Genomic DNA, 12,745 nt, shown 5'->3' with positions numbered 1-12,745 from the left:
ACTAGATAGATCGTTCACATCAATGTTTAGAGATGAGAAGACCGCACCCACACAATCTCGGTGATGTAATGCATTATTTTCGTCATCTTTATCACACAACTCAACACAACCTATCACACCTGAATATTCTATCGAATTGGTTCCAAAACCTAATAGGTTCACAGGCTAACCAAAAAAAAAGTTTACAGGTGACAACAGTGTGATGAACTAAATGTAGAGAGGAATTGGATCAATTTTGATTTGTATTATTAGTCTCTTGAGTTGTATCTATACATGTACAACGAGTCTTGTAAGGCTAACTCAACTAGGGCGTCCCAAGGTCCTCTTCATCTTTGTATTCCTAAGGGTAGAACTCCGATGATTTGGCCTGTTATAGGGATCAGGGAGTTGAGAATTGAGTTGAGTTGCAGATGAGAATGGAGGAGACAACGACTGGTTCGGTGACAGACTCTGCTGGGACTAAACCATCGGCGACTCCGAGCGATCTCCGAGCTGACTCGTTAGAGATGAGTCCGAGGGTATCACCAAAGGTGAACCATCCTATAACTATTTGCTCAATATCCTTTCCTAGTGTCACCTGTGTTACCAAACTAGTTAAAAAGCCAGTTTGGTTTACTCAGTCCGTCACCATGTTTGTGATGAAGAACCAATATGTTCACATTGTAAGATGGGCTCAGAGCTTATCGATATTTGGCAGGTCCTATATATGTGTGTCTAGACTAAGATGTTTCCCACGCAGGCAGCTTCGTTCATCAAAGTTTACTCACATTGTGCTTATATACACAGTAACATAGAGTAATACCATGCCACGAACTTATGTGATCCTACGGCAGGAAATTGGAATATGAAAAGACCGAGTTAAAAGCATGATTTATCGATCCATGCATTCCACACAACTTGGAAAACAAGACGAGCAAAGCCGAATTGCAGTAGCTACTACAAAACGGAAGTTAAACCTAGTGGATACTGCGCGTGACATGGCGGTCACCATATTAAAGCCAAACATTGCACAATCACCAAGGATCAGAAAACAATCCTCCTCCTCATCATCTAACGTGGAGTAAATACTGTCCTCATCATCAGCCCAGTGGTCGCCGACGTTGTCGTAATCATCTTCCTCCTCATCTGACGAGTAAGTCGCTACTGCCATCATCATCGTCGTCGTCGTCTTCCTCTTCATCCGATGAGTACTCATTGTCGTCACCATCGTCTTCCTCATCCCAAGAGTAGTCGCTGTAGCTGATTTCGTCAGAATCTTCCTCTTCATCGGACGTGTAGTCGCTGCCATCGTCGTTGGACGAAGACGAAGACTCGGTCTCCGGCTGGAGTATGCCTCGCCCTTCCTTCCAGATTTGTTCAATGGCAGTGGCAGCCTGTGGGCCTGCCTTGCGCCTGATCCGTTCGTCATCTATCTCGATATAGCTTTTCGCCTTCATCTCCTCGCTCGCCTGCTCCTGTAACTTCAGGTAGCCTGCCTTGCCCTCTTGCTCCGCCACCATTGTCCGGCCGGGCTAAAGTGTACGATGGTCTCGTCTGTGTTAGCACTTAGCACTGCAGATCGTAGAACATCGGAGAGTCTGGATTGAACTCGACTCCTCGAACTGGATTGGTATTAGAGCACGGATTTGGGTGCGTACATGGTTTGCAGGTTACGTAATCTACAAACTAATTTATTCCTTTCAGAACTGGTTACGACTTATGAGTGCAATGAGTTGCTAGTACGGTCCAACATAGCAGCTAATCTCTATCTATATACTCTAAATTTTTATCTATCTATAATCTATCTATAAATCTATTTTTTAGAGTATCTATAAATCTATCTATAAAAGTAAAAACAATTGAAATTCTTTCTCATCATGATTAGACCTACTTTATCCCTCACGGAGGCCCCACTTGTTAGGCCAAAATGTTTGACGAAAGGGAGGGAGAGATTGGTTTTGTCAATATTTTCCACCAGTAATTTTCTACTCCCACATCTTATACCAGCATATTATTTTCCTTTGACACACACTTTACTTTCCTTTGCACCTACATCCACCCATAATTTGTATCATTATTAGTTTTGAAAGGATAATAATTGACATCATTGCTTATGCAAGAAAAAGAAAGACGTGTATTATTAAACGACATCATTGCTTGATGGACAGGAAATTAAATATGTGTCTGTAACACGTACATATCCACTAGTATATCTATATAAAAATGGAACAATTGAAACCTTTCTCAACAAGATTGACCCACCTTGCCCCTCACATAGGCCCCTACTTGTCAGGCCAAAAAGTTTGACGAAAGGGAGGGGGAGATTGGTTTCGTCAATGTTTTTCACCAAAATCCTAATACCTTTTACACTAGCAAATTCTTATACCCACCTCTGGTACCCGTGTATTACTTTCCTTTGGAACACATGTTAGTTTCCCTTTCACATGCATTCACTCATAATTCAAGTCATTATTTATTTTGGAAGAATAATAATTGACATTATTATTTATGGAAGAAAAAGAAAGATGTATATTATTTTTGGAAGGAAAATTAAATACATGCCAAGCCTGTGGCATGGGGAGATTGGTTTCGCCCAACAAACATTACTACAAACCACTGAAATCTCCACTAGTATATCTATATAAAAATGGAACAATTGAAACCCTTTCTCAACAAAATTAGACCCACGCACCTTGCCCCTCACAGAGGCCCCCACTTGTTAGGCCAAAAGGTTTGACGAAAGGGAGGGAAAAATTGGTTTCGTCAATGTTTTCCACCAAAATCCTAATACTTTTTACACCAGCAAATTCTTATACCCACCTCTGGTAACTGTGTATTACTTTCCTTTGGGACACACTTTACTTTCCCTTTCACATTCATTCACTCATAATTAAGTCATTGTTTATTTTGGAAGGATAATAATTAATATTATGGAAGAAAAAGAAAGACGTGTATTATTTTTGGAAGAAAATTTAAATACATGCCAAGCCTATGGCATGGGGAGATTGGTTTCCTCCAACAAACTATTACCACAAACCACTAAAATCTGAAACTGTTTTCACCAAAACCTTCTACATAACATACCCACCTGGTGTACATGCCCTATTTTTCCTTTGAGAGTTACAGTTGGAGGGTCGGTGATTGAAGGCTTCCAAATTTTATTTGCACATTCTGTATCTACGGCCGCCTCCGCCCGACGTTCCCTCCGAAAAAAGAAAAAATCTGCCGCCGCCTCTGCCCTACGTCCCTCCGCCCGCCTGACCTGCGATCGGACCCCGAGCCCACGACACTCCCTACGCTGAGCAACTGCTTCATATTCCGGCCAGGGATGACGATCACCGCTGCATCAACCGATCAAGGTGAGTGGCCGCGAGTCCACCTAGCCTCACCCCATCGTTCCTGATCTGGGATATGCGGCTCATGAAACACGTGGTGACGCTGTCCATTAGAAACTGATTTGATTTAGTATTAGATGTTGTAGGTTAGCCATGAGGTGTTGTTCGGGGCATTGAAATCATGTCTTAAGTCGCCGGTGTCTCACATCGAAACTTATCGGGTTTGGTTTTTATTACCTATGGATACCCAATAGATAATCATTTGGAGTAAAATTCATATTTTAAAGGAAAAAGTCTAAATTACTACCCTCAATTATAGTCAAAGTCTGGATAACCCCATAAACTATTATTTGGTTCATTTTACCCCATAAACTATACCATTTTACAGTATACTTAATAATAAGTTTGTTTACTAAGACTATTAAATTTATTCTAAATTGATCACCATTACATGGAACATATATTTCGATCCCAAGGTGTTTGACATGCTTAAAGGTGAACCAACCATGCTGTTGTCACACTTATATCAACACAATGCCAAAATGATAAAAAGTTGCTTTTTTTACTTATATTAAGTGCAAGCTGTCTTGCCAACACATACCGTCAATCCAAGGGGATTTATCACTAAATTTCAAAATTGACTAGATACCATGTCATCACTAGATTATCAGGATAAAAATTTTGGAGGCACAAGCAACAAATCTTGAGAAAGCTACATAGAGTCTCTTGTGTATAAAAAGGTCCCGTATGTGTAGGTAATCCACCACCCATATCATTGATAGAATCTTGCAACTTAGAAATTGAAACCCATAGTGTACCTCTTAGCAAGCATGGCAACAAAGATATTTGCCCTCCTTGCACACCTTGCTCTCTCTGTGAGTGCTACCACCGCGGTAATTATTCCGCAGTACTCACTAGCCGCCTCCGTTGCCACTATTCCACAGTACCTCTCACCTATCGCAGCCGTCGGATATGAGCACCCGATTGTGCAGTCCAACAGGCTTCAGCATGCACTTGCTGCTAGCATCCTACAATCATAGGCAATTGTCCTACAGCAACAGTCTGCCTTACTGCAGCAGCTATCTTTGGCCCATCTGACAGTACAAAGCACCATGGCACAACAACAACATCGCGTTCTTTCACCGTTCAGCCAGCTAGCCCTGCAGAACCCCGCCGCCTACTTGCAGCAACAGATGTTGCTCCCATTCAACCAACTAGTCGCCGTGAACTCCGCTGCTTACTCACAGCAGCAACTGCTTCCATTCAACCAACTAGCTGCTGCGAACTCCGTCGCCTTCTCGCAGCAGCTGTTCAACCCATTTGCTGTGGCTCAACCCGCCGCCTTCTGGCAGCAACAGCAGCTAGTCAACCAACTAGCTTTGACGAGTTCTGCAGCCTTCTTCCAGCGACCCATCGTTGGTTCTACCATCTTCTGAATTCCATATGAGTTGTACTTCTATGATAACATTTTCATGCCGACGTATGTAACTCCTCGGAAATAAAGTAATAATTGAGACTCTAAACTCCTATCCGTGTCCAAATGTGTTCTGTTATTGTTTGTGCCATACATTACACAGCCAGCATACATCCTATGTAACGTACCTTTGGATCCATACTTGTAGTAAATATATAGTACAACATACATACTACCTGAGGTAGTTCGGTAGCTGTGGAAGTTTGGATTTCACTGGATGGGACAATGGAGCCATTCCACTAGGGGCATAGTACGATTGAAGGTAATATTATAGTTGCTTGAAAAGTGCATAGATGGATAGAGGGGCAACATCACGAACTATTATACACACATTATTTTGCAACTGTATAAATATGTTTCGACCGCTTCCTGCAAAATCCTTCGAACATCCAAAATATTTTTTTAAAAGATGTTACCTCTCTTGTTCCGTACATTTGTATATGTATATGTATTTTTACTATTGTATTTTATCTCGCCAATAAAATGTGCATGCTTCCTTAAGCAGTTGACATTATTGGTTTAGGTAGGAATAAATCTCGGGAACACCAGAACGTGGCCTTGTCAAGAAAAATAATCCTTGAGTACGCCAATAAGCTAAGACCCATAAAGTCGCTAACAAAAATGTACCAAACTCTTTGGCCAAAAAGTTCATTTTAGCTTCTCACAGGAATAAATTAACATTATATTTAACACAACGATCTATACTGCTGGCAAGACGGGGAATATTACATGCTCATACACCAAATTAAATATCATTGTAAATTTTTTTGTTACATATTTGACTGGCATGTTACCATGATACGGGAATAATGAATTTAGAAAAAAGAATTGTGATTCCTGTTATTTTGTGCCAACTCATCAAAAGCTAGAATTCAAACACTTTCAAGTAAATGATCCAACATTTTAATTGCCTTCTTATCTTAATAGGCTTAGTGCATAGGGCCGGAATTCTATCGTCTCTACAGCCACATGTTGTACCCAACAATTGAATGGAAATGTGATAATATTTTTTGGAGCGTCAACATCACATGTTATAGTTGTGCAGTGATGAAATTGGCTAATCCATAAATGAGGAAAAGAAGATAGTTTAAGCAAGCTTGGTTTTAATGCATATAAATTAGTGAGCTAGAAGATCAGATTCATATCGCATCCCGAGAACATGATAACTTCGCCTGGAACTAGTCTGTTAACCCATTCATCTAGAGGAATGGTTATTGGAGCAAATCCTATCCAAGGTGGATGACAAATTAAGCTCAAAATGATTTGGATCCACATCAGCAGATCGCAACTTTACTGGGTCACAATTACGTGGAATGCATATATTGATCCCAAGGTGTTTGACATGCTTAAAGGTGAACCAACCAAGCTGTTGTCACACTTATATCAACACAATGCCAAAAGGTAAAAAAGTTGCTTTTTTTCTTGTGTTAAGTGCAAGCTGTCTTGCCCACACACATACCGAAAATCCAACGGGATTTATCACTAAATTCCAAAATTGACTTGATACCATGTCATCACAAGCTTATCAGGATAAAATTTTGGAGGCACAAGCAACAAATCTTGAGAAAGCTACAGAGAGTCTCTTGTGTATAAAAAGGTCATGTATGTGTAGGTAATCCACCACCCATATCATTGATAGAATCTAGCAACTTAGAAATTGAAACCCATATAGTACCTCTTAGCAAGCATGGCAACAAAGATATTTGCCCTCCTTGCACTCCTTGCTCTCTCTGTGAGTGCTACCACCGCGGTAATTATTCCGCAGTACTCACTAGCCGCCTCCGCTGCCACTATTCCACAGTACCTCTCACCTATCGCAGCCGTCGGATATGAGCACCCGATTGTGCAGTCCAACAGGCTTCAACATGCACTTGCTGCTAGCATCCTACAATCACAGGCAATTGTCCTACAACAACAGTCTGCCTTACTGCAGCAGCAATCTTTGGCCCATCTGACAGTACAGAGCACCATGGCACAACAACAACAACGCGTTCTTTCACCGTTCAGCCAGCTAGCTCGGCAGAACCCCGCCGCTTACTTGCAGCAACAGATGTTGCTCCCATTCAACCAACTAGCCGCCGTGAACTCCGCTGCTTACTCACAGCAGCAACTGCTTCCATTCAACCAACTAGCTGTTGCGAACTCTGTCGCCTTCTCGCAGCAGCTGTTCAACCCATTTGCTGTGGCTCAACCCGCCGCCTTCTGGCAGCAACAGCAGCTAGTCAACCAACTGGCTTTGACGAGTTCTGCAGCCTTCTTCCAGCGACCCATCGTTGGTTCTACCATCTTCTGAATTCCATATGAGTTGTACTTCTATAATAACATTTTCATGCCGACTTGTGTAACTCCTCGGAAATAAAGTAATAATTGAGACTAAACTCCTATCCGTGTCCAAATGTGTTCTGTTATTGTTTGTGCCATACATTACACAGCCAGCGTACATCCTATGTAACGTACCTTTGGATCCATACTTGTAGTAAATATATAGTACAACATACATACTACCTGAGGCAGTTCGGTAGCTGTGGAAGTTTGGATTTCACTGGATGGGACAATGGAGCCATTGCACTAGGGGCATAGTACGATTGAAGGTAATATTATAGTTGCTTGAAAAGTGCATAGATGGATAGAGGGGCAACATCACGAACTATTATACACACATTATTTTGCAACTGTATAAATATGTTTCGACCGCTTCCTGCAAAATCCTTCGAACATCCAAAATATTTTTTTGAAAGATGTTACCTCTCTTGTTTCATACATTTGTATATGTATATGTATTTTTACTATTGTATTTTATCTCGCCAATAAAATGTGCATGCTTCCTTAAGCAGTTGACATTATTGGTTTAGGTAGGAATAAATCTCGGGAACACCAGAACGTGTCATTGTCAAGAAAAATAATCCTTGAGAACGCCAATAAGCTAAGACCCATGAAGTCGCTAACAAAAATGTACCAAACTCTTTGGCCAAAAAGTTCATTTTAGCCTCTCACAGGAATAAATTAACATTATATTTAACACAACGATCTATACTGCTGGCAAGATGGGGAATATTACATGCTCATACACCAAATTAAATATCACTGTAAATTTTTTTGTTACATATTTGACTGGCATGTTACCATGATACGGGAATAATGAATTTAGAAAAAAGAATTGTGATTCCTGTTATTTTGTGCCAACTCATCAAAAGCTAGAATTCAAACACTTTCAAGTAAATGATCCAACATTTTAATTGCCTTCTTATCTTAATAGGCTTAGTGCATAGGGCCGGAATTCTATCGTCTCTACAGCCACATGTTGTACCCAACAATTGAATGGAAATGTGATAATATTTTTTGGAGCGTCAACATCACATGTTATAGTTGTGCAGTGATGAAATTGGCTAATCCATAAATGAGGAAAAGAAGACAGTTTAAGCAAGCTTGGTTTTAATGCATATAAATTAGTGAGCTAGAAGATCAGATTCATATCGCATCCCGAGAACATGATAACTTCGCCTGGAACTAGTCTGTTAACCCATTCATCTAGAGGAATGGTTATTGGAGCAAATCCTATCCAAGGTGGATGACAAATTAAGCTCAAAATGATTTGGATCCACATCAGCAGATCGCAACTTTACTGGGTCACAATTACGTGGAATGCATATATTGATCCCAAGGTGTTTGACATGCTTAAAGGTGAACCAACCATGCTGTTGTCACACTTATATCAACACAATGCCAAAAGGTAAAAAAGTTGCTTTTTTTCTTGTGTTAAGTGCAAGCTGTCTTGCCCACACACATACCGAAAATCCAACGGGATTTATCACTAAATTCCAAAATTGACTTGATACCATGTCATCACAAGCTTATCAGGATAAAATTTTGGAGGCACAAGCAACAAATCTTGAGAAAGCTACATAGAGTCTCTTGTGTATAAAAAGGTCCCGTATGTGTAGGTAATCCACCACCCATATCATTGGTAGAATCTAGCAACTTAGAAATTGAAACCCATATAGTACCTCTTAGCAAGCATGGCAACAAAGATATTTGCCCTCCTTGCACTCCTTGCTCTCTCTGTGAGTGCTACCACCGCGGTAATTATTCCGCAGTACTCACTAGCCGCCTCCGCTGCCACTATTCCACAGTACCTCTCACCTATCGCAGCCGTCGGATATGAGCACCCGATTGTGCAGTCCAACAGGCTTCAGCATGCACTTGCTGCTAGCATCCTACAATCACAGGCCATTGTCCTACAACAACAGTCTGCCTTACTGCAGCAGCAATCTTTGGCCCATCTGACAGTACAGAGCACCATGGCACAACAACAACAACGCGTTCTTTCACCGTTCAGCCAGCTAGCCCGGCAGAACCCCGCGCCTACTTGCAGCAACAGATGTTGCTCCCATTCAACCAACTAGCCGCCGTGAACTCCGCTGCTTACTCACAGCAGCAACTGCTTCCATTCAACCAACTAGCTGTTGCGAACTCTGTCGCCTTCTCGCAGCAGCTGTTCAACCCATTTGCTGTGGCTCAACCCGCCGCCTTCTGGCAGCAACAGCAGCTAGTCAACCAACTGGCTTTGACGAGTTCTGCAGCCTTCTTCCAGCGACCCATCGTTGGTTCTACCATCTTCTGAATTCCATATGAGTTGTACTTCTATAATAACATTTTCATGCCGACTTGTGTAACTCCTCGGAAATAAAGTAATAATTGAGACTCTAAACTCCTGTCCGTGTCCAAATGTGTTCTGTTATTGTTTGTGCCATACATTACACAGCCAGCGTACATCCTATGTAACGTACCTTTGGATCCATACTTGTAGTAAATATATAGTACAACATACATACTACCTGAAGCAGTTCGGTAGCTGTGGAAGTTTGGATTTCACTGGATGGGACAATGGAGCCATTCCACTAGGGGCATAGTACGATTGAAGGTAATATTATAGTTGCTTGAAAAGTGCATAGATGGATAGAGGGGCAACATCAGGAACTATTATACACACATTATTTTGCAGCTGTATAAATATGTTTCGACTGCTGCCTGCAAAATCCTTCGAACATCCAAAATATTTTTTAAAAAGTTGTTACCTCTCTTGTTCCGTACATTTGTATATGTATATATATTTTTACTACTGTATTTTATCTCGCCAATAAAATGTGCATGCTTCCATAAGCAGTTGACATTATTGGTTTAGGTAGGAATAAATCTTGGGAACACCAGAACGTGGCCTTATCAAGAAAAATAATCCTTGAGTCCGCCAATATGCTAAGACCCATGAAGTCGCTCACAAAAATGTACCGGACTCTTTGGCCAAAAAGTTTATTTTAGCCTCTCACAGGAATAAATTAACATTATATTTAACACAATGATCTATACTGCTGGCAAGATGGGGAATATTACATGCTCATACACCAAATTAAATATCACTGTAAATTTTATTGTTACATATTTGTCTGGCAAGTTACCATGATATGATACGGGAATAATGAATTTAGAAAAAAGATTTGTGTTTCCTATTATTTTGTGCCAACTCATCAAAAGCTAGAATTCAAACACTTTCAAGTAAATGATCCAACATTTTACGTGCTGTTCTAAACTATCAATCTCCATCAGAAAAGTTGTATATAAAAGTTGTAGCCCTATGAATCCTCTACATGTTTCAGTGAGGACACTTGGATAAAAAATGCACGTTTTGAAAGATATAAAGCTTCAAATTTGCTCAAAAATATGCCTTTTTGCTGAAAACTCAGAGATGTGCAAATAAAGACTTTTTGCAAACTTTGGGCTGGATTTCGAGGGCCAATATTTTGTACATTACGGTAAAAAATGCTGTGAATGTCAATTTGGAACATAGGAAGATAAGTTCTAGAAAGAAATTGTGGAGAGTTTATGAGCAAAGTTTGGAAAAAAATTAGTGTCTAAGGGGTGGGTTCAGGCTCTGTCTCAGACTTGACGATTTTCAGGTTTAGACTGAATACATGGTTTGACCAGATTTTGACTGTGTTTTTGTATGTTCAAAATAACTTCTCATACTTCCACAACAGAACTAGATCAGACTAAATATGTTAGTCTACAAACTTTATATTGTCCAAGAGTAAAGTATTTAGGCAAAATAAATTTGAATAATCACTCAAACATGGCTTGTTTCAAACATGGCTCTGCTCATTTGTCAGTGCCACAACAATCTCCTCTGGCTCTCTGGCTGACACTGTCAACCTCAAGTCAATGCCTGTATGGTCAATTAGGTCTGCTAGAGATCAAGAAAAATTTAGTGAGGCATTATGTGCAGTGGACACTAAAGAGGAACCAGCAAAAGTGAGCGGTGGGTGCAATACAGAACTGTGTGAAAGCCTGAATGTTCCGTTCTGCTCGATGATGCTATTTAGCTTTGTACAAAGGAGCACATTCTGAATCGTGAAAGAAAAAGGAAAACCACGAGTATGGACAGGCCGTAGATTCAGGCAAGCAGCGAGCGTCAAACGTGTCACGTCCCTGATCAGGGACCGTGCAAAACTAGGTAAATTGGGGGAATTGCGAGGGACAAAATTTGCTGGATTCTTGTCTTGCAGTTGTGGAACTTTAAATCTGAATATACAGAATCTGAAAGACTAAATGGCAAGACTAGACGGTTCCAGACTAGCAGTATTAAAAAAAAATTGTTCTGTTAGACAATGAGATATATCTTTTCAGTAGTAAATTGTCTTGTGTAACTAAGAATCTCAAAAATTGAAGCGTGTGAAGAGACATATATTGGAGCTCTCCGATCCTCATGAAACAAAATGTAAAACTTTGGGTGTAAATAGCACATCCAACAAACTGAAGAAAAACCAGAACACCTGAGATTTGGTCAAGTTGCAACTCTGCTGATTTTGGAACAGAGTTCTACCATGCCTATTTACCAAGCAAGAACGATTGACCGACAACCATACTTCTGATAATTTATTAACAATGTTCAACTGACATTGAAAGCAATAATATTATGGTACTAAATATGGTCCTAAATATGGTCTTAACCATCTCAGACGAACTGCAAGGCATGGACTAGCTCGTCGTCGGCCACGGCCTCACTCCTTCGCCCAAGCAGCAGACCGAATCGGATCTCAACAGCAGTGGCAGCCGGCTTGCTTTGGAGGATACGATGAAGCAACGAACACGGTTTGCCTTTGCCATGATCGAACGATCCGAGTTCTTCTGCCTTGAACCGGAGTATCTTTTATTTACTAGCTACCTGCGCGTGTCCAGCAGGATCGATCGGTCGGAGCACCATGGGCGCCTGGCTGAGCAAGCAGCAGGCTTCTCCGGCTCCGGCGAGCTCGCCGCCGCCGTGCTGGTCGGGGGCTCGGGGCTCCCGCCGGACCTCGCGGACATCGTCCTGCGCCGCCTGCCCTCCCTCGCCGACCGCGCTCGCTTCGCCTCCGCCTGCCGCCACTGGCGCCACGTCGCGACGCAGTACTCGCCGTCGCCGCCCGGCCTGCCCCCGGCGCTCCCGTGGCTCAACTTCCACGACGGCTCCTTCCGGAGCCTCCCGGACGGCGAGCCGCAATCCTTCCCCCTCGGCGAGGACACGCTGTGCGGCAGCTCCTCCGGCTGCGGTGGCTGGGTCCTGCTCCGGCGACCGTGGTCGTCCAGAACCAGCCACCGCCACTTCCTCAAGAACCCGCTGCTCGGAACCACCAGGTGGCTCCCCGGCCATTGCAGGGAGCCCGTCGACCTCAACCCCGACGGCTCGCGGCGCCCCGTCTCCACCTCCACCAGGTTCTTCATCAGCAAGGTCATCGTGTGCTCCGGCGACCTCATCGCCGCCACGGTGAACTACCACATCACCGGCCCGTGCGCCGTCGTGTGCTGCCGCCCGGGCACGTCGTCGTGGTCGGCGGGCCAGCGCGACGGCCGCTGGTACAAAGACATGGCCTTGTACAAGGGGAAGCTCTACACCGTCGCCGACGATGGCAGCCTCTTCGCGCACGAG

The 12,745-nt window shown here is 42.5% G+C and overlaps 1 protein-coding gene and 1 pseudogene across 1 annotated transcript; both read left to right on the top strand.

Moving 5' to 3' along the window:
• The first annotated feature begins 4,144 nt into the window (after positions 1-4,144).
• LOC120645057 lies at positions 4,145-4,750 on the top strand (annotated as a pseudogene).
• Positions 4,751-6,424: 1,674 nt separating this feature from the next.
• Positions 6,425-9,500, top strand: LOC120645060 (kafirin PSKR2-like). Its single transcript, XM_039921807.1, has 2 exons — positions 6,425-7,009; positions 9,161-9,500. Exons 1-2 carry the CDS (start codon positions 6,476-6,478, stop codon positions 9,407-9,409), a joined length of 783 nt encoding a protein of 260 aa, XP_039777741.1. The 5' UTR covers positions 6,425-6,475; the 3' UTR covers positions 9,410-9,500.
• The last annotated feature ends 3,245 nt before the right edge of the window (positions 9,501-12,745 follow it).

This window comes from Panicum virgatum, chromosome 8K, assembly GCF_016808335.1.
Source record: "Panicum virgatum strain AP13 chromosome 8K, P.virgatum_v5, whole genome shotgun sequence".
In the NCBI taxonomy this organism is placed as follows: Eukaryota; Viridiplantae; Streptophyta; class Magnoliopsida; order Poales; family Poaceae; genus Panicum; species Panicum virgatum.
The sequence above is the reverse complement of the archived record's forward strand: the minus strand, read 5'-3'. Positions and strand labels throughout refer to the sequence as shown.

What these genes read in the sequence shown, in the direction of transcription:
- LOC120645060 (XM_039921807.1), top strand. Translation starts at nt 6,476, where the DNA reads ATGGCAACAAAGATATTTGCCCTCCTTGCACTCCTTGCTCTCTCTGTG. An exon ending in TCTGGCAGCAACAGCAGCTA is followed by an intron (nt 7,010 to 9,160) that starts GTCAACCAACTG and finishes GCCTACTTGCAG; the next exon opens with CAACAGATGTTGCTCCCATT.